Source organism: Lemur catta, chromosome 22, assembly GCF_020740605.2.
Source record: "Lemur catta isolate mLemCat1 chromosome 22, mLemCat1.pri, whole genome shotgun sequence".
Classification (NCBI taxonomy): Eukaryota; Metazoa; Chordata; class Mammalia; order Primates; family Lemuridae; genus Lemur; species Lemur catta.
Genome location: NC_059149.1, coordinates 6,663,447 through 6,689,705, shown reverse-complemented (window position 1 = coordinate 6,689,705; position 26,259 = coordinate 6,663,447). Strand labels below are relative to the sequence as shown.

The following is a 26,259-nucleotide window of genomic DNA, read 5'->3' as shown; positions in this document are numbered from 1 at the left end:
GAAATCATGTCTTTTCCAGCAACATGATGGAACTACAGGCTATTATCTTAAGTGAAATAACTCAGAAACAGAAAGTAAAATATTACATGTTCTCACTTATAAATGGGAGCTAAATAATGTGTACATCTGGACATAGAACGGAATAACAGACATTGGAGACTCAGAGGCGGGGAGTGGGGGAGGCGGATGAGGGATGAGAAATTCCTTACTGGGTACAATGCACACTATTTTGGTGATGGTTATACTGAAAGTCCAGATTTCACCAATACTCAATAAATCTATGTGACAGAACTGCACTGTACCCCCGAAACTTATGCAAATAAAAAAAGAGGTGTGAGTAAACAAAGTTAAATCTTTTCTACTTGTCTTCATGTTAAAGTCTTTGTAAGTGTGTAGCTGTCAGAATGAAAGTGTAGAAGTGTTGGAAATTTGGTTGGAAATTCCTTTGTGTTCTCTTGTGAGCTATCAGGTGTGGGTATAAATTTCTTGGCAGACTTAGATTTCCTGTCCATTTCTCTGCGGCTGGTTTCCCATCTGTTTGATCAAGCGCACGCCCACATGCTGGATTAGAGCTGACCCCAAGTGGTCCCGAAGCTGTATTCTGCCTTCTATTTTCACTTTTGGAAGCAAAGAACGAAGACGGCCAGGAGCACTGCCTGACCGTGAGTAGCCATAGTTGGCTCAGTTCCATCACAGACGAGATGCCTCAGACTGAGGGTACTTTGCCTACAAAATTTATATATACATACATATATATACTTCACACTTGGAAAACCACATTCCTTTAGAAATGTCGGTGGCCCCTCCATCCTGAGGGCAGCGTGATGGGGAATATCCCACGGGTCACTTACTGATTCACTAAACAAACATTTCTTTAGTGCATATCAAGTGCCAGACATTGTGCTAAGTGTTAAAAACGCAGTGACGAAACAAAGGCATAAGGCATCATGCGGCCACCACACAACTCTCAGTGCAGAGGGAAGGCACGTGAAAGGTGACAGCTGGCCATGGCAAGGAGCACCGCAGTAGCTCGGGGGCCACGGGGATGAAGGAGGGAGCCCAGCCCGGATGCACTGCAGAGAAAGCTCCCCAGAAGATGCTCTAGAGAGAAATCTAAAATTGAGTACAGAAATCTACCCAGTGAAGTGTGTGTGTGTGTGTGTGTGTGTGTGTGTGTTGGAAAAAAGACAGGAGTAAGGGCAGTGTTCCAGGACTGAAACTAACGCAAAGGAAGAAATATCATCTCAGTAAGGATGGAGTGTAAACCGAGGCTGAGAGTTTTTAGAGGTGAAGCTGAAGAGGAAAACAGAAACCAGATCCCAAAAACCTTTCCAACAATATTAAGTTTAAAATTTCTCCTGAGGGCAATACTGAGCTTATGAAGGTTTTTAAACCAGGGTAATGGCATAATGAGATTTGTATTTTACAAAAATCTCTCTGGTTGCCAAGTGGAAAACGGATTGAAGAAGGAGACCATTTAGGAGGCACTTACAGGAGGGGAATGATGAGCTCAAGGGCATAGATGTAATTTTAAAAAACAAAAATCCCTGAAGGGATAGAATTTGACTACATGGAGAAAAAGGGAAGAAATCATTCAAAGTAATCAAGGACCTAATGTTCAAATCTTGGTTTCTAATATCATTCGCTGGGAAGAAAAAAAAAAAGGAACCAAGAATCCTTCCAGAAATAGTTGATTCTATGACTGAAGCAGGAAATTTACAAGATAAGCCTTGAGCATCTTTCTGGGCCAGAAAGTAAGGAAATGCACCCCCACACACTCTCGATGATGAGGGTATGGCAAAGGGACACAGGAGCCAACAGAAAGAGGCCCCAATAGCAAAACCTAAACCAATTTGAGCAAAAAAATAAGCAGAGTAGAATTGGATTATAACCAAAAGTGTAAAATAAACATATTCATGAGTCCATACTGATATAAATAAATGACTGAATAAACAAACAGGGAAGAATTTCTAATGAATCACGTAGACACACCACCCTTGAGGTGGGGTGAAAACTCCCCGCTCCTGCGCATAATGAATTCCTTCCGCAGAGCAGGGTGGCCAAGCCTGGCCAAACCTCACTAATAACATGCACCTGGACACGATGAGGTGAGAAGGGCACTTTACCTCTGTGGTCTTTCTCTCAAAAACCCACACCCCTGTCTGATTAGAGAAGAACATCAGGTAAATTCCAATGAAGGAACATCCTCTAAAATATCTGACCAGTACCTTCAAAACTGTTAAAATTATCAAAAATGAGGAAAGTCTACAAAATTGTTGCTGCCAAGAGGAGCCTAAGGAGACATGGTAAATAAATGTTACATAGTATTCCAGATGGGATATTTGGGACAGGAAAAGGACACTGAGTAAAAACCTTAGGTGGACTTTAGTTAACCATGAGGTATAAATATTTGCTCATTGCTTGTGACAAATGCACTCTGCAAACGTAAGATGTTAATAGCAGGAGAAGCTAGGTGAGGAGTATGTCAAAACCGTGCTGTCTTCTCAATTTTTCTGCAAATCTACAACTATTCTAAAATAAAAGGTTTATTTAAAAAATAAATAAGGAATAAATGGAGAGAGGAATGAAAACTGTGAGTTACTGAGATAAGAAAGAGCCTAACTTTACTAAGCAAGCAGTATTTGAGGGGAGATTTAGGGCTTTAGGGAGAGCCATGACATAATGAATATTGTGTTTAAGGAAGTTTTGTTTGATGGATTAGAGAGAAGAATGTACAGAATCCAACAGAACACACAGGAAATGTAGGCCCATTTCAGTAAGGGTCTACATTTTAATAAATATCTATACATGGGGAGAAAAAGTATGAATAGGAGAGAAACTTTATGTCCAGCCATATTGTTGCTTGGGGAAAGAAACAGTTCATATGGTAGGCCACAAAAATATCTTAATAAATTTAAAAGAATTAAAATAATATATCATTTAATTATAATGTGATGAAATAAGAAATTGATAACAGAAAGAAATTTGTGAAATCTACAAATATGTGTAAATTAAACCACACACTCTTAATCAATAGGTCAAAGAAGAAATCAGAATGGACAACAAAAAATACACAGAGATGAATGAAAATGAAAGCACATTAAAACTTCTAGGATGCAGCAAAAGCAGTACTTAAAGGGAAATTTATGGCTATAAACATATACACTTAAAAAAACATAAGAAATATCTCAATTCAATAACCTAATTTTCCATTCTAAGAAGGTAGAAAAAGAAAAGCAATATAAACCCAAAGAAGGCAGAAGGAAGGAAATAATAAACATTAGGGTAGAAGTAAATGAAAGAGTATAGGAAAATAATAAAGAAAATCAACAAAACCAAAAGTTAGTTCTTTGAAAAGATCAGCAAAATTCATGTCTTTAACTAAATTGACAAAGAAAGAGATAACTTACAAATTATTAAAATCAGAAAGGAAAGAGAAGACATCACTAATGACCTTATAGAAACAGAAAGGATAATGAATGAATACTATGGGCACTTGTATGCCAACAAATAAGACAACCAATTAAAATAGATAAATTGATAGAAAAAAACACACTACCAAAACTGACTCAAGACAAAATAGAATATATGACTAGATTTATGACAATTAAATAGAATTATCAAAAAGTTCAGTAGAAAAACATTGAAGACTAGATGTTTCATTGGTCAATTCTACTATTTTAAGAAGAATTAACACCAATCTTTCACAAACTCTTCCTAAAAACAGAGAAGGGGAGACACTTCTCAACTCACTCCATGTTGTAGAAACATGCCAAGGATGACCCCTGCTTGTGGGCCCTCGGCTGTTCCTTCCTCAAAGATGGCTGAGACCTGTTATCTCAAAGCTCATCAGAAACAAACTCAAATTTTTACACATTCAGTTGATTTAAATAAGGCCCAAGTAAGCAGATCTTTGCCATGCAGAGTTTGCCTGTTTTGAACTCCCTGTGAAACTGCACCCAACATCTGCCAACCACAGGTCAAAGTAAACCTTATTGCTATAAAAGACCCAAAGCCACTGTTGCCTTTAGGGCTCTCTGGCCTAGCTAAGATGCCTTACCATGCTGCTGAGCAACATTACCCAGATATTCAAGCCCCTCTCCGATCCTTTCCACCAGAAGTTCCCTTGACCTCCTCCTCTCCAGGTGGTGGTCCCCACACTGTAGCTTCCGGATGATCTCATGGTACAAAGAACTTCCCTTACAAGCCTGTCAAAGCATCACCTAAGTGAAGCCCATGTGTACTACTGCCACCTGTGGTCATATCTTTTTCCTTGATTATCCCTGAAATCTCACTAACTCACTATTGGCCTGTATTACTCTGATTCCAAAACCAGACAAAGTAATCACAGGAAAAGAAAACTACAGACTATATCTCTTATGAAAAATAGACATAAAAGTCCTCAACAACATGCTAGCAAACTGAACCCAGAAACAAAAAGGATTCTATAGTATGACAAAGTGGAAGTCACATAGTCAACCAGGAATGCAAGGTTGGTTCAACATATGAATATCAATGAATGTAATTTTGGAATAAATAAAATTAAAAATGAAATCACATGATAATGTCAACAGATAAAGAAAAGGCATTTGACAAATCCAACACCTTTTCATGCTAAAAACACTGTAAAACTAGAAATTGAAAGGAAATTGCTCAACTTGATAAAATGCAGCTATGAAAAATCCACAATTAACATCATCCTTCATGGTAAAGAGCTGAAAGCTTTTGCCCTAAGATTGGAAACAAGGGAAGTATGTGTACACTTGCCATTTCCATTCAACATTGTACTGGAGGTTCTGGCCAGGACCGTTAGGAAAGAATATTAAATAAAAAGCATTCATATTGGAAAGAAGAGGTAAAACTCTCTATTGGGAGATGACATGATCTTGTATATAGAAAATACCCTACTTCCACACACTCACACACAAATCTTTAGAGCTAAGAAATGAGTTCTGCAAAATTGCAAGATACAAGATTGATATAAAATATTAACTAACTATATTTCTACACATTTAAAATGAACAATCCAAAAATAAATTTAAAAAACAACTGCATTTGTAATTATATCATAAAGAATAAAATATTAAGAATAAGTTTAAATAAATATAAGACATACATTGAAAACTACAAAGTATTGAAAGAAATTAAGGAAAATCTAAAGAAATGGAATGTCATTTTCTGTTCATGGATTGGAAGACTTAATATTGCTAAGATGGCAGTAGTCCCAAAACTGATCCACAGATTCAACACAATTCCTATCAAAACCCTAGCTGCCTTCTGTAGAAACTGATGAGCCAGACCTACAATCCATGTGCAAATGGAAGGAAACCAGAACAGCCAGAACATTCTTGAAAAGGAAGAATGAAGCTGGAGGACTGACACTTTCTGATTTCAAAACTTGCTACAATGCTACAGTAATCAAGACTGTGTTGTGCTGGCATAAAGACAGAAATACAGATCAATGGAATAGAATTGATAGTCCAGAAATAAACCTGTACATTTATAGTCAATTGATTTTCAGCAAAGATGCCAAGGAAATTCAATAAGGAAATAATCTTTTCAACAAATGGCATTGTTACCAACTGCATATCTACATGCAACAGAATGAAGTTAATACAAATTACAAAAATTAACTCAAAATGAACCAAAGACCTAAATATAAGAGTTTAAACTATAAAACCCATGGAAGAAAATTTGGGTGTAAATAAAACAACCCAATTAAAAGCTAGGCAAAGGATATGAATAGGTATTTCTCCAAGAAGTTATACAAATGTTCAATAAACACATGAAAGGATGCTCAATGTCATTAGCAGTCAGGAAAAAAGTAAATCGAAACCACAATGAGACCTACTTTATGGTCTAGGATAGTTATAATGAATAAGAAAGACAGCGATAAGTGTTGGCAAGGATGTGTGGAAACTGGAACACTCCTGCATTGCTGGTGGGGATGTAAAATGGTGCGACCACTTTTGCAAACAGTTCTGCGATTCCTTAAGAGGTTAAAGATGATGTTACAATATGATGCAGTAATTCCCCTCCTAGGTATACATCCAAGAGAACTGATGACATATACCCACACGAAAACTTTCACATGAATGTTCAAAGCAGTATTATTCACAATAGTCAATTAAGCAATAAAAATGTAAGCATGTATTGATACATGCTACAACATGGATGAACCTTAAACACATTATGCTAAATGTTTGAGGGGAAGGGTGTCCAGATTGCCCTGATTTGATCAACATTGTATGAATGTATCAAAAAAACACATGCCCCATAAGTATGTACAACTACTATGTATCACTAAAAGAAGAGACACAAAAGGCATATACTGTATGATTCCATTTATGTGAAATGTCCAGAATAGGCAAATCCATAGAGACAGACTCTGGCTAGTGGTGTCCAGGGACTGTGGGAGGAGAAAATGGGGAATGGCACAGTATTTTACTGAGGTGATGAAATATTCTAAAACTGATTGTGTTCATGGTTGCACAACCTTAAGAATACACTAAAAACCACTGAATTGTACATTTTAAAATAGTACATTTTATGGTGTGTGAATTAGATTTCAATTTTTAAAACACGGCATAGAAAAGAATCACCTGGCTGGGCATGGTGGCTCATGCCTGTTACCCTAGCACTTTGGGAGGCCAGGGCAGGGGCATTGCTTGAGTCCAGGAGTTCAAAACCAGCCTGGGCAACATAGTGAGACCCCCATATCTATAAAAAAATTAAGAAAAATTAACCAGGCATGGTGGTGTGCACCTGTAGTCCCAGCTACTCGAGCGGTCGAGGTGGGAGGGTCGCTTGGGCCCTGGACTTGGAGACTGCAGTGAGCTGCGATGCCACCACCGCACTCCAGCCTGGACGGCAGACTGAAACACTGCCTCTTAAAAAAAAAAAAAAAAAATGTGCTTTAAAGAAATTAAGAAAACATAAAACCTATTATGCTAACACACATATTTACCATTCCTGATCATTTTCATTCTTTCTTGAAGATCTGATTTTCCATCTGGCGTTTCTGCACAGCCTGAAGAGCTTCCCTTAGCACTAGCACTTTGGGTAGTGCAGACATGCCGGCTGCACATTTTTAGTTCTTGTTTATTTGAAAATGTCTGTGTTACACCTTTATCCTTAAGAGTATTTTTGCTGATTGACAGGTTTTTAAGCGAAATGATATACAACAAAAACATTTTTTCCTTATCAACGTTATAAAAGAACAATGTTGAACAAAACAATTTTATTCAAGGACGTGTTATATGTTGTTTCACTTAAAGTCACAGTTTCCAAGAACCTATTGAGGACATTGAGGACTTACTATAAGTAATAACTCTAGGTGCAGTTTTCTTTATATTTGGCTCTTTTTGTTTCTAATTGCTGATTAATTTTCCCTTTCCTTATTCATTATGAGTATACTTTCCTTTATATCCTTGAGCATCGGTGTAAGAGCTACGCTTATATCACTGTAGCTGGATTATCTCAGTATTTGTCCTTGTTGATTGCCTTTTCTCTTGCCTATGGGTCACACTTTCCTATTTTTTCATAGGCATGCACATTGATACAGGATCGCATGGGCACATTATGAACGATACATTATATAAACTCTGGATTCTGTTATATTTCTCCAGAGTATCGATTTTCAAAGCAGGCAGTAAACTTAGTTGAACTCAAACTGCAAACTCTGTCTTCCCCAGGGAGTGTGTGTGGTGATCCTTGAGGATCTGAAACCTCTGCTCAGGAGCTTAGCCTGAGCTGGGCAGTTTGGAGCTGGCCTTGTGCATGTGCTATTTCTGTGTCAGAACAGACAGCGTTTGCAGTTTAGGCAGTATGTACACCAAATCTGAGGCTTTCCTTCTGTGGCTTTCTCCTTTCTTGAGTTTTCCCTTCATTTTCCAGTGCTGTGGTCCCCCAGACCTCTTCCTTCTGGTTCTTTAAGCCAGTGAGACTGTGGGTTTTTACCTGCACTCCGGCCAGCAAGCAGGTGCTGACTGGGGTCAGCCCAGAGGAAAATGGCCATGAAAATTGGGAAACTCATTCAGTGTTGTTTCCTTCTTCCAAGTGTTCACCCTCCTCCAGTTTCTGCCTGTTTCTGCTTACTCTGAGTTGCCTTCAAGGAGATGATTTCTATATTTTGTCCTGAGTTGACAGATACTCTTACTTGGAGGGTTGGTCTGATCACGCCACTATTAGTAGACCTGGGTCCCTCTGATTGGGTGGCAACAGTGGTGAATTCCATCCACATAGTAACCACACTTTGAGAAAAGGGGTGACAACTAGGAACGATATACACGGTCAGGAATCATATGTGGGTCTGTGTGTATGTAGCGTGTGTGTGTGTGCATGTGTGTTGCAGAGGCCAATAATTACTCCACTGAAGAACTTTTACATCTGAGAGATGGACATAGAAAACTTACAGCTACGCACTTAAAATTGAGTGAGGACTATGGAACAGAAATGAGATGAGGGCAGGAGTAAAAGGACTGGGTCGGCCTTGACCTCTGGAGATTGAGAGCAAGTCTCGGCATGAAGGAGTCAGTTGAGACGCCTGCAGAGTTCCTAAGCTTTGCTCCGGACCACAAGTCACAATGTAGTTTGTCCAGACTCTAGCCAAACAGTAATAAAAAGCTTTTTGCTATGACCACATACCTGCCTTGAGTATCTACCTTGCCCCTGGGCTGCAAAAATCCACTGGTGCTCAGAAGGGATAGAGAGGGAACAAAACCAAACTCTTAACAGTCCCCAGGTAGGGCCAGTTCATCATTAGATGAGCTTGGACAATTTGTATTGAAAAATCTTATTCAGGAGTGCAACTATCCACAATGTAAGCATGTGGGCTCACAAGAAATGGTTCCTGTTTTCCAGACGGACCTAGATGGGAACTAGATGCATGACAATGCTAGAAAAGACGTTGCGGATCCCCAAGCTCAACACCTTCATTTCAGAGAGGAAACCGAGGCCCAGAGAGATGACACAACTCATCAAGGTCTGACAGCTGCAAAACAACAGAGATGGGACTCAAGGCCAGGGTTTATGACCCTGAGTCCATGACACTGACCCTTACTGATTCACTGGGACGCTGAGAAACCATAGCTCCCACAGAAGGGTTTATACAGAGTAAGGGAGGCCTTTCTTTCACATATAACTGCAAAAGAAATCAAGGCTCTTATTTACAAAACAGCAATGCTTGATAACTCATTTCAAGTCATTTAAGAGTTTGCCAGCTGGTGTCTGTGGAAAGCTATGCTAACCACTTCACTGGCCCATTAGCTATTTCAGTAAATGCATCGTTATTTGTCATATTTGTAAAAATAGACTCCAAATTCAAGTTAATACATACTTTTATTCATCATGCAGGTCTAAGAACCCACTTAGCTGATGTGAGCATCATACTCACCTTTCAAATAAAAGACCTGTTTTAGTAAATAACGTTTCTATTGGCAGCACAACACCGGCCTCTATATTTCTAGAGAAATCTTTAGTTGTGTTGCTGTGTAATTTTAAGTTAAAGTGGCTTTTTCAGGACTTTAAAGGAAATTTTCATAATTCTTAAAGACATGCAAATCATTGGGGATTTAAAAAGCATCCTTTGAATAATATTAAAATGCTTGTATTAATATTACCTACTAGCTTAGAAAGTTCCTGAAAGTAAGGGCCATTACTTGTTCATTATTGCATTTCCAGCATCACGCATGGTGTCTATAACATAATCATCACCTAATAGGCATTTGTTGAATGACTAATGGATGTACAAATGAAAAGATCTTTCTTTAGGGTGACTCCATTACAGCAAAGCAGCTGTAGGACTGAATTTCTTCATCTCCAGGTAGCAGTGCTGTCCTGGACACACACCCATACAAAGGTTTCAGACACAATTTATCAGGACGCACGGTGCTTCCTCCCTTCCCTCAAGTTCAACTATAAAATCCCCATTTGGGAGGGGGGAACATTCACATGAAATGATAATGGCCAGTAGCAGAATCTATTTGAAAAGGAGATTGAAAAGTATAGAATAAGCTAAGCTTTTGTTTCTTTCTTTTCCATCTCTCTATGCTTTTATATACATAAAACATGTCAGAGATCTTCAGGTAAAAAGCTTTTCACAATATTTAGTTTGTCACAGAAACCACAATGCTGTACACTTTTAGAAAAGAGGTAGAATGTCTTATATATCAGGCCAATGTCATCTTTATATTTCAGGGTTTATCACCATGCAAATTACATGGTAGGTATTCATTAAATATTAGTAAATAGAGATCGTAAACAAATACATCAATAGGTATGTCCTACTCTGAGTCAATTTGACATTTGTTTTTTATACCTTAATCTCAGTTTACAATCAACATTATAGAATCCCATCTCTGCAGAAATTTACGTCCATCTATAGCATCTTTAAAATAAGACACTTAAGACTGAGTTTTTGCATGGAGTTAGTTATAATTTTAGAAACAAACAAAATAGTTTCCTGTGTGTTAAAGGACAGGTTTCTCCTGATTTTGCATCTTTTCACAAGCATCCCTTATTATCAAATCAAACCCCTTATTATCAAATGGATGTGTACCACTAACAAAGCTCACAGCCATTTGAGAGCCAGCGGAATGGATATATCTCCCTAGAACCTTAAGAAAATACCACGCTGAGCTTCTGCAAAAACTGTTCTAGCTCTTGAGCTTAAACTAAACAATAGAGACCATCAGTCAACACCAATGAAGCACCTTAGAGCCCTGAAGAATAAAAGTGAATTGTTTAGCACTTTTACATGACATTGTCAGCTTCCTCAATGTAGCCAAAACTGGTACATGAAGGACAGGTAAGCACCTTGGATTTGGGTGGGTGTGTTTTACTGTTGCTTTGCCCTTTTCTTGGTCAACATCTAGCAACAGTGGTTCCACATATCAGATTTAGAGCTGTTTTCAATGTAGTAGCCAAGTCTGAAATTAAAAATCCAGGCATGCCCCTAATCTGTTTAACGAGTTTGCCCGCAATGCACAAATGCAGGCAGCAGTATAGAAATGATTCCGTGTTAAAAGCCCAAGCTCATCTTTTTTGGAACCTAATCAGTGATGATGAAGAGCTAGCCAAGCTTCTTTAGAGAGTGTTCCATTTATTAGCTTCATTAATAACAGTAATAGGCAAAACCCTGTCCCAGTTGAAGAAAGAATTGCCCTACAGGATGTAAATAGACGACTGTGAATGTTCATCAACCACATTTCCTGTTGGAGTTGAGATTGAACAGAAATCTATGTTATTACTCATATTACTCATTAAATTTATATTTTTCCTATTAGTGTTCCCAAGGCCTGGCCAAGGTGTCTTTGAGAATTCTAATGCCCTGGCTCATTTTCATCTTGCTGAAGGGGGAACATGCCAAATCATGCTCAGAGCAAAAGATCTTTCACTTGTTCTCCTTCTCCTACTTCTTCCCGCCCCTCTAACTCCACCTCAGGCTCCTCCTGGACCTTCCAGCCCTCCGCATCGATTCTGCCTGGTGTCCCGGCCTCGGCATCTGCCCACTCCAATCCATCACCTGCTCTCCCGCCAAGCGATCATCTCCTTCAAACCATGTCTGTGGCCACCAAATGAAGTCCAGCTTTGCCTGACACACAAGGTCAGTTACAACTTGGTTCTAATCTGTCTTCCCAGCCTTGCACACCTGCGCCCCCAACCTGGGCTCCCACCAGACCCGACAGCTAGTTGTACGCAGACGTGCCCCATCTGTCCGCCTTGGACCACACTGACCTCTCTGCTCTAAGGATCTTGCCACCAACTGCCACAGGTCCCGATGCCAGCCTCAAGTTGGAAATAATCTTTTCTCTATTCTCAATTTCCCAAGATCCGTTTCTTTTCATATTTTGTGTTATATTTATTTCAGTAAAGGTATTATCTTTTCCTCTGCCCCTTGCCCAGCCTTCAAACCCTTTGAGACCAAGGGAGGGGTCACAGATGTCCCATATTCCCTTTGAGCACAGGCACAGGGGCTGTCACGTCATCGGTACCCAGCACGTTTGAATAAACGAATGAATGAAAGTCATCTCTTCTATATCACACGATTTCTCCACCTCATTCTCACCACAAAAATATGACAGGAACATGAGCCATTTAAGTAGTTTAATTATCTAATCCAAGATGTGGGCTCTGAAGATCAGAGTGAGTCTACATGCAACAGCTGAGGTGTCAAAACACATTAAAATAATAATGCAAAAATAACCAGGTGTAATCTAAGCTGAGCGTTTCCTCCTGGCACCTCTTCCACTACCATTCAATTCAGAATTGTGTTCTATAATTATCGGATCTGTTTAAAGTTCCTATTTTCTGCTGATTCTTAACTAGATAAAATACATACAACTTTCAGAGATTGAAAATATTAGCGTAAAGAGGGAACTAATGCTTTTGTTTTAATTGGTTAAAAGAAATAAAAGTACACCCTAATTGACAGGGTAATTTTTTTTGTCAAGTATTCAACACCAGGAAATGTTCAATTACCTGTTTGAGACCCACAATTCCGACTGCACCATAGAAGTGGGAGAACGTGGCACACGGACTTCAGTTCGGGAACAGGAGGAAGAACAGCCGCCCAGGACTTGTACTAACAGTCTGCTGTGGACACGGTAGACGAGACAAAGAAAAACGTATGGGCCGCACCCTCAGGAGCCTTCAGACAGGACCAGCCTGGGTTCAGTGCAGCAGGACTGATGACAGCAGACGCCCAGCCCTGGAACTCACACCTCAGGGGACTCGGAATGTACCTAGGTGTGACACGGCAAGTCACACCCTGCCTCTCCACAAAGGGAGCACCTGCCAAGGGGCTCTGGAGGACCGCCCTGTCCTTCCAGTCTGTTGAATTCATACGCACAGTTTTTCTCATTTTTTTTCTCTTTATTTATGTCCCCACTGCCACTGCTTTCTGTGGCTCAGGCTGATATCATTTCCCTTCGGCTATGACAATCCCAGCACACCTCCCTGCCTCCAGTCTAGCTCCCTCCTAATGCAGCGTCCACCTTGCTAGCCACAGAGACATATTTCAAAAACACAAGTATCATCATGTGATTTTCCTGCCAAACATCTTTAAATCAGCCCTCACGGCCTTCGGGGCTAAGCAGAGGTGTTCGACCCCCACCGTGACCTGTCTCCTCGTTTCTCCCCCACCTCTCCCCTTCTTCCCCAACGTGGCCTCGAGCTCCAGCTGCACCACCAACTCCTCCAAGGGCCATGCCCTCCCCTGCTCCTGTGCCCTGGCGTTGGCCCTGTCCCCTGCCTGCCACTCCCCTCCCGCTCAGCTGCCTGGCTCCTGAGAGTGTCACGGCCCGGGAGCTCCTCGGCTGCCTCCCACCGCCACCACCGTGACGCCACACTGCGCAGTCCGGCCCCTTACTTGCCGACTCAGCCAAGGCTTAATCAGCAGCCCGTGTCCTCTGCTCTGGAATGACGCTTCAGTGAGATTACCCTCAGGACTGTTTCTTCCGTGCATAAACTGCCCCCGAATGCACCTAATCCGGTCGGTCCCTTTGAGCTTGTCCTCCTCAACTCAGTGGTCACCAAGAAACTGCTGCTGTCCCACCCACTGCCCTGCGGCCGCGACTGCAGAGCCCGAGTCAGCCGTGTCGCCCTCTGACACTAAAGGAGCTCCAGGCTCTGCCTGAGCCCTGGCAACCGCGAACCAGCGCCGGACCCCTCAGGGAGATGGCCGCCACCTGCCGTCTGCTAACGGCTTGGCCAACGTGGCCTCGAACAGAGGAAGCCAGTGAAGCGGTATTCACGAGAACGGCAGGAGCAGGACGCACCCTGGACAGAGGGAAGAGCAGGGGACCGAGAGTGGGAACGAGCCAGTCCCTCAGGGGGAGGACGTGGGGCATCTGGACTCAGCAGTAAGATGAGATGCAAACCCTGTGTGGACTTGGGACAAAACTGAAACTTCCCACAGTGACCTACTGGACCCACACAGTGTGACCCCTACCCGTCCCCAACCTCGCTTTTTGCCCCCCAGTAGCCTCGATCACTCTGCCCGGGGCCCTCAGGCACACAGAAGTCTTGTCCCCACATGGCTCTCTGCACTGCAGGTGTCTCGGTGCGGAAGGAGCCGGAGCTGCATGTCGGGGCCTTTTCCCTACTTAGGTCACAGTTGAGAGTCTCAGCTCCTCTGAAGGCTGCCACTAACCCTCCTGTTCAGAGCAACCCGCCTCCCATCTCATTAGGTTTCACATCACTCTAGCTCTTTCCCTGTAGCACTTACACAGGCTAAAAACGTTTGTTTCCTGTCTTCTCAAAACGGAAAGCTGCTCTTACTCGCTGGAGCACACGCAGCGCTCTGCCCGGCAACGGTGGGAGCTTGGTAAGCGTTAGTGGAACGAATGGAAAATGGAACGAAGTGACATATGACAAGCTTGCTGTTTCTAAAAACTTGACCCAAGTCACCTGATCAGAACTTCTGCTCCTGTCATCTCGCATGGAGACAGGAGCCCACAATCAAGCCGTTACCTCTGATAAATTTGGTCCCCAAATCTTTGGAATCCCTCAGGTACACTGGGGTGCCAGGCACAGAGAGAATATGGCTGTTAGAAGAAGAAAGAATTGTTTAAAAATCACGTGGAGATGCTCAAGAAACCCCCGGCTGGGAAACGCGTCCTGCCTCCGCCCACTCCAGCCCAGGTCTTGGGCAGGGGACCCCCAAGAAGTTCAGGGTATTTTCTATTCTCATGAGAATAGGCAGAAATCTCTGTTAGACTTTACTTTAAAAATAAAATGAAACCCTTGACTCACTGTGTTTCTTCCACATATTAATTCCCCTTGTGGATGACATGCTTTTAACTGCAAAGTCTACCAGGGTGTGGAAACAGCGTTTGCCACACGGGTCTGTGGTCCACCTGTGTTCTGACTGACGGGGATGGTTTTTAAATGTCCCCATATTCTCTGACCATCTTCTCTTGAAAAGGTGGAGTTTAATTCCCTACCCCACCACCTTGAATATGGTTAAACATAGTGACTCTGTTCTGACAAATGCAATGTGTCAGAAGTGACACTACGTGACCTCCACACATCACAAAAGGGAGAGCTCCCACCTGATGCTCTCTTGGATCACTCGCTGGGTGGGAAGCCAGGTAAAGCCTCAGCACATTCAGAGCCCCTGGGAGAGACCCATTAGGAGAAAACAAAGGCCTCCCAGCAGCAAGCCAGGTATGAGAGTCACCTTTTCTTTCTTTTTTAATGCATCTTTTTAAATTTGCATGCCGTTCCCTTCTTGGTGCATAGTTAGAACAAGTTTTCACGAAAGCACGTAGCCAAGAAGCCACCATCATGACCAAGGTGCAATTTCCATTATGCCCCCAGTCAACTCTGGCTGCCCTACTGTAGCCAGCCCCTCCCCACCCCAGTGCCTGGCAACCACTAATCTGTTGCCCAGAATGGAAATAGTCACCTTTAAAAGTAGACCCTCCAGCCCCGTTCCAGCTTTCACATGAGAGCGTCGCCCTGGCTGATATCTCTCCTGCAATATTATGAAAAACCTCAAGACAGAATCACCCAGCCAAGCCACTCCCAAATTCTTTCACAGAAACTGTGAGAGATAATAAATGTCTATTGTTGTTTTAAGCCACTAAATTTGGAGGTAATTGCTGCACAACAATAGTTGCATCGGGTGCCTTTTAAAATAGTGGTTTTCAAAGAGGTGAAAGATCTCTACAAGGAGAACAACAGAACTCTGAGGAAAGAAATCACAGAGGATACAAACAAATAAAAAAACATATCATGATCATGGATAGGTAGAATCAACGTTGTTAAAATATCCATAGTTCTCAAAGTGATTTACAAATTGAACACAATCCCCATCAAGTTACCGAAGTCATACTTCATAGATCTAGAAAAAATAATTCTACACTTTGTTTGGAACCAGAAAAGAGCCCTAGTAGCCAAAGTTATCTTAAACTACAAGAGCAAATCTAGAGGTATCACATTATCAGACTTCAACCTATACTACAAGGCCGGAGTAAACAAAACAGTATGGTATTGGTATAAAAACAGAGACATAGACCAATGGAACAGAACAGAAAACTCAGATATAAAACCATCTACCCACAACCAACAGATTTTTGACAAAACAGACAATAAGGTACACTAGGAAAAAGCAGCTCTATTCAATAAATGGTGCTGGGAAAATTGAATAAGTGCATGCAGAAGAATGAATAGAACCTCTATGTCTCACCACTCACAGAAAATAACTTAAGATGGATAAAAGACTTCAGCCTAAGGCATGAAACCATAAGAATTACAGAGGAAAATGTAGGATAAACTCTTCTAAATATCAGCCTCAGCAAAGGATTTATGATTAAGACCCCAATTACAATCATGCCAACAACAAATATTAATAAATGGGATTTGAAGAAGCTAAAAAGCTTCTGCACATCTAAGGTAACAATCAACAGAGCATATAGACAACCTACAGAATAGGAGTAAATATAATATTTGCAAGGTACACTTCCAATAAAGGGATAGTAACCAGAATTTACAAAGAACTCAAGCAAATCAGCAGGAAAAAAACAAACAACCCTATTAATAAGTAAACAAAAGACATGAACAGAAACTTCTCAAAAGAAGAAACATAAATGGATAACAAACATGAAAAAATACTCAACATCACTAATCATCAGTGAAATGCAAATTAAAGCCACAATGAGATATCACTTTACCCTAGTTAGAATGGCTTTTATTAAAAAGTCCAAAAACAATAGGTGCTGGTGCGCATGCAGAGAGAAAGGAACACTTTAATAAAATGTGGTACATGTATACCATGGAGTACTACTCAGCCATAAAAAAATTTGAACCCATACCTTTTGCAACAATCTGGATGGAACTGGATACCATTCTCCTAAGTGAAGTATCTCAAGAATGGAAAAACAAACACCACATGTACTCACTATTCAATTGGAATTAACTGATGGGCACATGTGCACAGAGGGATGTAAAACTCAGTGGAAATCAACTGGTGGGGGGGGGAGGGGGTACTGAAGAGGAGGGGAATAAACCATCTTAATGGCTACTATGAAAACTATGTGGGTGACAGGCACACCTATAGCTGGGACTCAAGCATTACAAAAATGATCCATGTAAGCTAAAATATTTGTACTCCTTAATATTTTGAAATTAAAAAAAAAAGAACATTGGTGCTATATACATAAAAAATTAAAATAAAATAGTGAGTTTTGTTTGTTTGCTTTACCTAGAATGCATTTCTTTCATTGGTCTTGGAGCAGATCCACACCCAAGTGGCCGTGCACAGGTGACTTGGGTAGAGGGGTGTCACCATGTTGATAGGGTTAAGCTGTCCATTGCCTGAGACGTGGGCAAAGGCCACGCCAAGATTAAGGGGAACAAAATAAACCCTAGTACCTGAAAGCTCACAGCAGAAATAATTCAAAAAGTAAAAACCTACCATGTTCTGCTTACTTTGTGGCAAGGCTGTTCCTTCCGACTCACACGCTGCTTTTCCGATGTGAAGTCCTAGGCAAGCTGCTTGTATCCTCTTGAACTGAGCGCCCCTTCCTGCTAATGTCAGCAGCGGCTACCTTACAGTGAGAGCTGTAGAGTCTAGTGACCTCTCCAGGGGCATGTTTTCTCTTCATAGAACTTGGCCACTCACATCTAGGCCCGTGAATAGTGACTGCAATCTCTCTGCGTGTCTACATGCACTCGCTGCGATGGAGTCACGGACGTGGGGAAGATCCTTTATTAAAGGTACACAACGCACTTTGCAAATAATCTAGTCTCAGAAAACAGAGTCGACTGTGCCCATTCTCAACTCGAGTTCAAAGCAAGTTGTCTACACTGTGAAATATTTAATAAGTCCCCCAACTCAACCGTTTTTAAACAAAAGAGTTAACGACTCATTGTTCTAATTAGTCAACGATGAGTCACTGAAAATGTGTGCGCCACCCTCCGGAATCGTGGCGCCAGCCCTACTGTACAAGGGCACAGTCACTTCACGTCTCTGGGCCCCAGGATCAGGCTCTGTAGAAAGAGGGGGTATAATTCCATCATATTTAATGTACTTTCCAGCACTAGTCAGCTTATGATTCTTGGAAACATTATTAAATTTTTAAATGAGTTCTTTTGCTCTGTGCCTTCAGATGAGAATTAGCCTATTTTCCCCTGAAACAATGAAATAACTGCATTTTTCCACCCTAAAGCTTTTGAAAGAATGAGTGATAAAGGTCTGCAAAAGGAATACTCTATCTCTATCTAACCATAATTTCATAATTTATAGTGCCACTGTTTCCAAGTAAGAAACTGCCTGTCTGTGTTTTATGCTGGCAAGAAGAATTTAAACTATAAAGAAAACCTCTAAAGTACTTTCTGACCAGTGAACTTTATAATTGCATAATTCAATAACTTCCTTTGTTTTCCATTAATATATTAGACGACATATTCAGAAAAAGGAGACTGTTTTTTTCTTAATAATTTCAAACTTGGGAGTAGAGACAGGTATAATCTATTTTCTGGAAGAAATAATACTAAAGTTCAGTCACTAACCAGGTTATGCATATTAATAACTATTTAGGCCAATCCCATTTATAATTCTTCATTAATCTACAAAAATAATTTCATTTTTAAAATTTTTTTCCACCACTTGAAGCAAAGAAAGGCAAGAATAACACGGTTCACAATTCTATGGAGTTCCTAATGACTAAATAGTGTGAACACTAAAAAAACATAAAAGGAGCAAATTATTTGTACTATTAAATTATATATAAATAATAGGTAGAAAGTTATGCATAAATGATGGGAATCAAGGTCAATGTATTAATACAAAAATCGATTGCATGTTCTATATGTCAGTAACAAACATAGAAATAAAATGTCAAAAATGCATTATAATTTACACTAGGGTGAAACAACATAAAATACAGTTGACCCTTGAACAACATGAGCTTGAACTGGGCAGATCCACTTATACGCAAATTGTTTTTAATAAATGTATGGAAAATTTTTTGGAGATTTGTGATTATTTGAAAAAACTCACAAACCAGATAGATTAGAAATATTAAAAAAATTAAGAAAAAGGTATGTCATGAATACATATATGTCGATACTAGTCTATCTTATTGTTTACTATCATAAAATATACACAAATCTGTTATTAAAAGTTAAAATTTATCAAAACTTACATAAACAATTACAAACAATATGTACATGGCATCATGGCACTGGAGAAATGTAAACAAATGCAAAGATTCGGTATTATTACATTAGTGCACACGGCACTACTGTGGTAGTTTTGTAGCTACATCTGTTGCTATTACGGTGAGTGAGCTCTAGTGTTGTGAGTATTCGCTTGAAACAGTGTGATGTAATCATCTCCATGTGAGCAGTTCTCTCCAGTAAATTGTGTATTATAGCAAAAAGTAATCTTTCACACATAGTTTTCAGTGTTTACTGCAATACCATCAACCATGTATAACACCATGGGCCCATCCAAAGAGCAGCCAGGGATGCGGGAAGTGCTCCTAAGAAGCAGAGGGAAGTCATGACATCGTAAGAACAGGCTGGACTGCTCGGTACGCCTTACACCGTAGACTGACATCTGCCCCGGTGCTCGCCCACCATCACGGGATAAAGGAGTCCAGCTTAGGGACCATTGTAAAAAAAGGAAGTTCATGAAGACTTTGCTGCAGCTGCACCAGCAGGCACAAAAACCTTGCACTTTTTGCAAAATACTTTCGTCCTCATATTAAAAACACAGCTTGGACGTGGGTGCAGGATTCCCATGGGAAAGGCAAACTTACTTACAGACTCTAATATGATTTGAGAAAAAGAAAAGTCATTGTATGACAAAGCAAAAGGAACGTGAAGGATCTAAACCTGGAGAAACAGTTAAAGCCAGCAAAGGATGGTTTGATGATTTTAGAAGAGGTTTGGCTTTAAAAATGTCAAGGTACCAAGAGAAGCAGTTTCTGCTGACCAAGAGCAGCAGACAGGTTCCCAGACACTAAGAAAATCACTGAGGAGAAAGGATATCTGCTTGAACAGGTTTTTATTGCAGACAAAAGTGCTCTATCCTGGAAAAGAAAATGCCACAAAGGACATTTATTAGCAAGGAAGAGAAACGAGCACGAGGATTTAAGGCAGGAAGAGGTGGGCCAACTCCACGGTTTTGTGCACATGCGGTCAGCTTTATGACCAGGACTGCCCTTATCTGCAACACCTCAGCCTTGAAGGGAAAAGGTAAACATGAGCCTCCCGTCTTTCAGCTGTACCACAGGAGGCCTGGTCGGCGAGAACTGTGTTCAGGACTGGTTCCATCAACGCTTTGTCCCTGAAGTCAGGAGGTACCATGACAGTAAGAGTTTGCCTTTTAAAATTCTTTTGACATTGGACAATGTCCCTGGCCATCCGGAGCCCCATAAGTTCAACACTGAAGGCGTCTAAGTGGTCCGCTTGCCACCAAACAAAACGACCCTAGATCCGGGAGTCAAAGGACCTTTAAGGGTCATTCCACGAGGCACTCCACGGAGAGGACTGTCAGTGCTGTGCAAGAGAGCTGCAACAGAGGGAACACCATGAAAGCCTGGAATTCAAGAACTCATAGACACCACACCAGAGGCATCACCGGAAGACGGCCTGGTGGAGGGCAGTGCGTGCACACCAGTGCGAGATGACGAGGAAGAGGATGTAGAAGAAGCGGTGCCAGAGAACAAATGCACATTAGCCAGTCTGGCCGAGGGGCCACAGTGACTGAGGACTGCTTCCAACTCCCTCACACCACGGACTGTCTACGATTCAGGCGCTGAAACTAGATGATGGAGGAAGGTTTGGCACTGTCTGGAAGCATTTTTAGAGAAATGAAAAAACAGAAAAGTCAGACAGAAATTACCATGTATGTCTACAAAATGACATTCAGTGTGCTTGCCTCGCCACCCCTGAGACAGCAAGACCAATCCCTCCTCTTCCTCCTCTTCCTCAGCCTACTCAATATGAAGGTGACAAGGACTTCCACTTAATTAATAGTAAATATATTTTCTCTTCCTTATGATTTTAATAATGTTTTCTTTTCTCTGGCTTATTTTATTGTAAGAATACAGAATAAAATACATAAAACACACAAAATATGTGTTAGCCAACTGTGTTATTGGTAAGGCTTCCAGTCAACAGTAGGCTGTTAGTAGTTAAGGTTGGGAATCAAAGTTATTAACATATGTGGATTTTTTTTACCACATTGGGACTTGGTTCCTCTAACTCCCATGCTGTTCAAGGGTCATCCGTACTTGGGGATAGATTTAACAAATGATACGCAAAACTTTTACACTAAAAACTATAAAACATTGCTGATAGAACTTAAAGAAATATAAATAAATGGAGAGCTATAGAATGTTCCTGGCTTTGAAAACAAAATTATTTTGAAGAATTTAAATAAATTCTCCCCAAGTTGATCTACAGATTGAATTCAATCCCATTCAAAATTTCAACAAGATTTCTATGTAAAGATTGACAAGCTGTTTCTAATGTTTATATAGAAATGCAAAGGATTTAGAACAGGCAAACAATCTTGAGAAAGAAGAATAAACTTGGAGAACTGGCGGTCCCTCACTTCAAGATTTCTGGAATGCTAAAAAATTCAATGCAGTGTGGCCCTGGTATAAACATAGACAAAGAGATCCATAGAACAGAATAGATTGCCCAGAAATACACTCACACAATCAATAGATTTTCAGTGAAAGTAATTCAAAGAGTAAAAGTAAGTATTTTCAACAAGTTTTCTGTAACAACTGTGTACATGTATAAAAACAAAACAAATTTTAACCCCTACTTCACACCATTTACAAAAATTATTTGAGATACTTCATAATCCTAGATATAAACACTAAAACTATGAAACTTGTAGAAGAAAAAACATAAAAATATCTTTGGTCATGGGTGTAGACAAAGGATTTTTAGACTGGACACAAAAAACAATGACTGTAAAGGGAAAAAAGATGAAATTTCAGAAAAAAAAAGGCATGAAAAAATGTTCATGAAAGCTTTATTTAAAATAGCACCAAAACAATCCAAAAGTTGTCCAGAGGAGAACGGATGGACAAATTACAAGATTTTTGTTAGTACAATATTACTCAGTGATAAAAAAAAAGTACTACTTTGTTTTATAAGCTTGGATAAATTTGAAAAATAGTATGCCATGGAAAAGAAGCCAGACACACAAAAATACATACTTTATAATTCCATTTACATAAAATTTCAGAACAAACAAAATTAATCTATAGTGAAAAATGAGAAAAGTGGCTCCCTGGAATAGACAGTGGGGACTGACATGGGACTTTTCCCATGATGGAAAAGTTATGCATCCTAATAGGGGCATGGGTTACCCGGGTGTTTGTGTTGTCAAAACTCATCCAACTACAACACTTGATATCTGTGCATTTCATTATAAATAAAATATACATCATTTTTAAAAAGTTTAAGAACTGTAAATTATAGTTCTTATTCTAATTATAGAATTCTTATTCTAATTATAGAATTATAAATAATTCCTTATGAAAATTATTCAATCAAGATCCTTTTAGAAATAAAAATGGTTGCCATTCTTAAATATACAGGATTTTAGGTGATTTTTTTCAGGGCTTTCTCTGCTCATTCAGTCAGCAGCAGTGAGCGCCTACTATGCATCTGCTGCTCTCTGAGGCGTTTTGAGCACATCGACGGGCAAATGGACACGACGCCTGCTTCTAGTTGCTAACGATCTGTCGCAGGAGTGGGGAGAAAGAAAATACAGAAAACTATAACAAATAAGTGAACAATGTGTTGTTTAGAAGCACGCAAAGTGCTGTGAGAGAGAGTCAAGCCTCCTGCCACACTGTTCCAACTGCCGGATGCCAGCTCTTAAAAATGACGGATATGCCTGTGTTTACAGGTTAGCACTTTTGCCTTTATTAATTTATCGATCATATAATGCATTAGAGGCATTCCAGGAATAAAAGAAAGAGAGAGTGTGTGTGTGTTTGTGTGTGTGTGTGTTTTAAAAAGTGCTGGTTTACTGTACTTGCTTTATTCCTTAAGCTTTTGCAATATTTAACGCTTGAATAAATATATATCAGGATGTCTCCTGGAGTGGATGAAAAGGTTGGTTTCAAGGACGTTGTGCTCAATGCTAATCACATTCCTCGTGCTACTGAGTCACAGTCACGTTGGGTTATCGAGTCAAAGAGCAGCCTTTCTGTCTTCTGTATAAAAGACAAGCTGCTCAAATGTTGCAGAATTCTGACGCCCAAGTCATTAAGATGTAGCTGTACATAAAAGATGCAGCACTGATAATTCAAAATAGACAAGAAGAATGTGCTCCAGGAATAATTTTTCCTCAAGTCAAAATACCTGGCACCAAACATAAATAAAACCCTGTTTTCCTCCATCAGTGCCCTGCCGTGCAGGAGTCGCTGAGCCCCTTGTTATCTGCCAGGAACAGAGCAGCTGAGGGGAGGCCTGCACTACGCAGAGACTCTTCTCGTATTTTTTAATAAGACATAGACTGAGAACATAAGAAATCCCTCAAAAAAAAGCAGCAATACCAACAACTCAGAAGCGTCTGCAATGAGATTATCCGACATGCTGGAATATTAAGCCCCACGTTGTTTTTCTATAGCTAGGAAACACACACAAAAATAACGTGATTTTGGTGTTTGCTCTTACTTGTTGCTTTTAATCACACATCTTGGAAAAAAAATCCATCCCTAATCAGGCTCTATAGATGCAGTCTGTAGCCGTGGACCCCCAATCTTGGATCTACTTAGGATTATTGAAGTCTGTAGTATAAAATCCTCCCATGACAACACAGTGTTTCCATCTCTTTACGCTCATGACTCTGCTCCCGTGGGCGCCTTGTCACCTGCTAGGATGCTGCCCACACTCCGATGCCACCTCAGGCGCCTTTCCTCCGTGAAGCCCTCTCCAACAGCGTATTGAGAAGGGGCCTGCTCCCTCCTCTCAGCTCACGTTACATGATCTTTTGTCCTGCTTATTTTGTCTAGAATCATATCAGGTCATTTCCTGTTATAATTTTCCCCCTTAGAGGTTCACAGCCCGGTGAGGGTCATAATAATCGTAGGCTTTGCATGCAGAACCCAGTTTCAACCCAGGCTGCACTTTCAAAATTGATTTGTAAATTTTGTCATCTCTGGCTTACAGATGTTATGAATGCTGGTTCCCTGGCCAGCCCATAAAAGCTTATCTAACCCATACCAAACCTGAGGTATCAATAACACCTCGTGTAGAATTCTTTTTCTGAGAAAATGAATTTTTGAGTTGGAACACAAATGAAAATCCCTGATTTATTGAGGTCAGAAAAATATAGTGTGTGATTTTGTTCTACTTCTATACTGCCAATGTCACACTGATCAAAAATGTTTAGGTGATCAAAAAACACTTAGATGGCTGCTGATGATGGAATATTCAATTGAGGCTCACAAACTGGTCTATGGCTGAAAAATAAAGTCCACCCTGTGGTTGCCGAGTCTCCGTGAAGCCTCAGGTGAACTTCAGAGGACGCCCGGTTTCCGCAGTCGAGAGAAACCTGTCGGGGGGAGCACGGGGCAGCCGGGTGCCGCCTGCAGAGTGTCACTCAGCCCCATCTTACCTTGGTTTCCCGGATGTGTCTCTTAGAGGGGCAAGGGCTTGCTTTAACCCATCAAATAGAACCGGTATGTTGCTTTACTTCGGCTGAACCCCCAAAAACACAACAGTTTAAATACGATGGCGCCATTTGGCCTCTTTAGCATCTCGCCCCACGCAGCCCCTCTGCGGAAGCTGTCACTAGAGAAGCTGTCTCAAGGTAAAACAGAAGGAAAAAGTCTGGCTCATGGACAGGTGGTTTTGACCTGAGAAACGACCAATAAAATTATGGAAACAAAACACTTGGAAACAAAGGAGATTACAAAAATGAAGTTAAACCTAGTTTTCTGCTCTTTATTTTTTCCCATGTTTTGGGGGTGAGCCTCACTTTTTCCTTCATAATCAAAGCGATAACAAGAATCATCCCAACTGGCGAAAACACAGTCCTCGCTTTGTGGCGGAGATCAGAGGAGCCGTCCTTACCTCTCAGTTCCCCCATGTCCAGGGTGGTCCCCAGCTGTTCCAGCAGAGCCACTCTCGCCGCGTTCTTTTTGTGCTTCTTGCCGTCGTAGTGCTGCTGGGCCATGAGCGGGTTGTTAAACCAGGCCGCGCAGAGCCCGCAGTGCCTGTCCGAGTCTCTTCTCTGGTAGGGAGACGCGGCCACCGGAGCAGTGTCCACCCGCGGGGGCTTCAGGGGGCTCAGGGGCGTCGCTGTGAGAGGAGACAACCACAGACCAGCGGCCGCGTTAGTCCACTGCTGAGCACGCTTGCCAGTACCTGACGATTAGAGTCTCGTGTTCATGCTAGAGCTTAAAACCCGCAAGAGTTCCTTGAGACCAGGAGCGCTGCCTTTGCCAGCCTTCATTTCTGAGCTGGGACACATGAAAATCCCTAATTTACTGAGATCAGAGTCTGCATAGGTTATGGCAAAGTCTGACAGCACAGGAGACCATCCCTTAGGGGGAAAATAAAGTCTTTAGGAACAAATTCCCAGAGGAGAGGGAGTGATCTACCAGTCAAAATGAAGCCGATACTTGCAGTAAACACTGGCCAATCACGACTTAAAAGATTCTGGATGAATGCATTGGACATTCGTGTGCTACAAATGGAAACAACCAATAAATAAAAGATTTGCTTAAGTGACAGAAACATCTTTCAGTGACATGGGTTGTATTAATTGAGGAAATCAAACTAATTTTATTCAGTTCTGTTTATTGTGATAGGTTATTTTCAACCTATATCTGCTAAACTTGATGTTGAAAGCATAATTTTTAAAGCCCCAAGGAAAAACACTATAGAGCAGATGTGCTTCTCTAAGCTGAATAGGCATATATCACTATTTTGAGCTTACACAGTCCCAGCTATTAAATTAACACATTTCATTGTGAGCTTAGAGTTATTTCTGGTCCAGAAAAAAAAATAGAGTCTAACTCGAAGGATCTTACTAACAAAAAGTAAAAATAACTTTTGTATGCATTGCAACAACTTGAGTTGCTTCCATCCTTAGAATGACGATGACTTGGACTATTACCCCATTTCTCAGATGACAGCCTTCAGAAATGCCAGGTGACTTACAGAAGGAGAGATATCTAGTTATGGAAAAGGCAGGACTCAAAACCAGATCCTTCATTCTCAAGGTCCGTGTTCCTCCCAGGACCCTCAAAGACTCTTTTCCACTTC

General features: G+C 40.9%; 1 protein-coding gene across 7 annotated transcripts in view; it reads right to left on the bottom strand.

Annotated features, from left to right (window-relative positions):
* ZMAT4 (zinc finger matrin-type 4) overlaps window positions 1-26,259 on the bottom strand; it is a 317,188-nt gene that overhangs the window by 99,527 nt on the left and 191,402 nt on the right. For 5 of the 7 annotated variants that reach the window (XM_045535767.1, XM_045535763.1, XM_045535768.1 and 2 more), the window contains one exon: window positions 24,724-25,290. In XM_045535767.1, coding sequence (XP_045391723.1) covers window positions 24,899-25,290 — 392 coding nt within the window. In that variant the 3' untranslated portion in view covers window positions 24,724-24,898. Of the gene's footprint in view, window positions 1-24,723; window positions 25,291-26,259 lie in introns of those variants that run through there. The other 2 variants (XM_045535764.1, XM_045535765.1) reach the window with 1 other exon arrangement.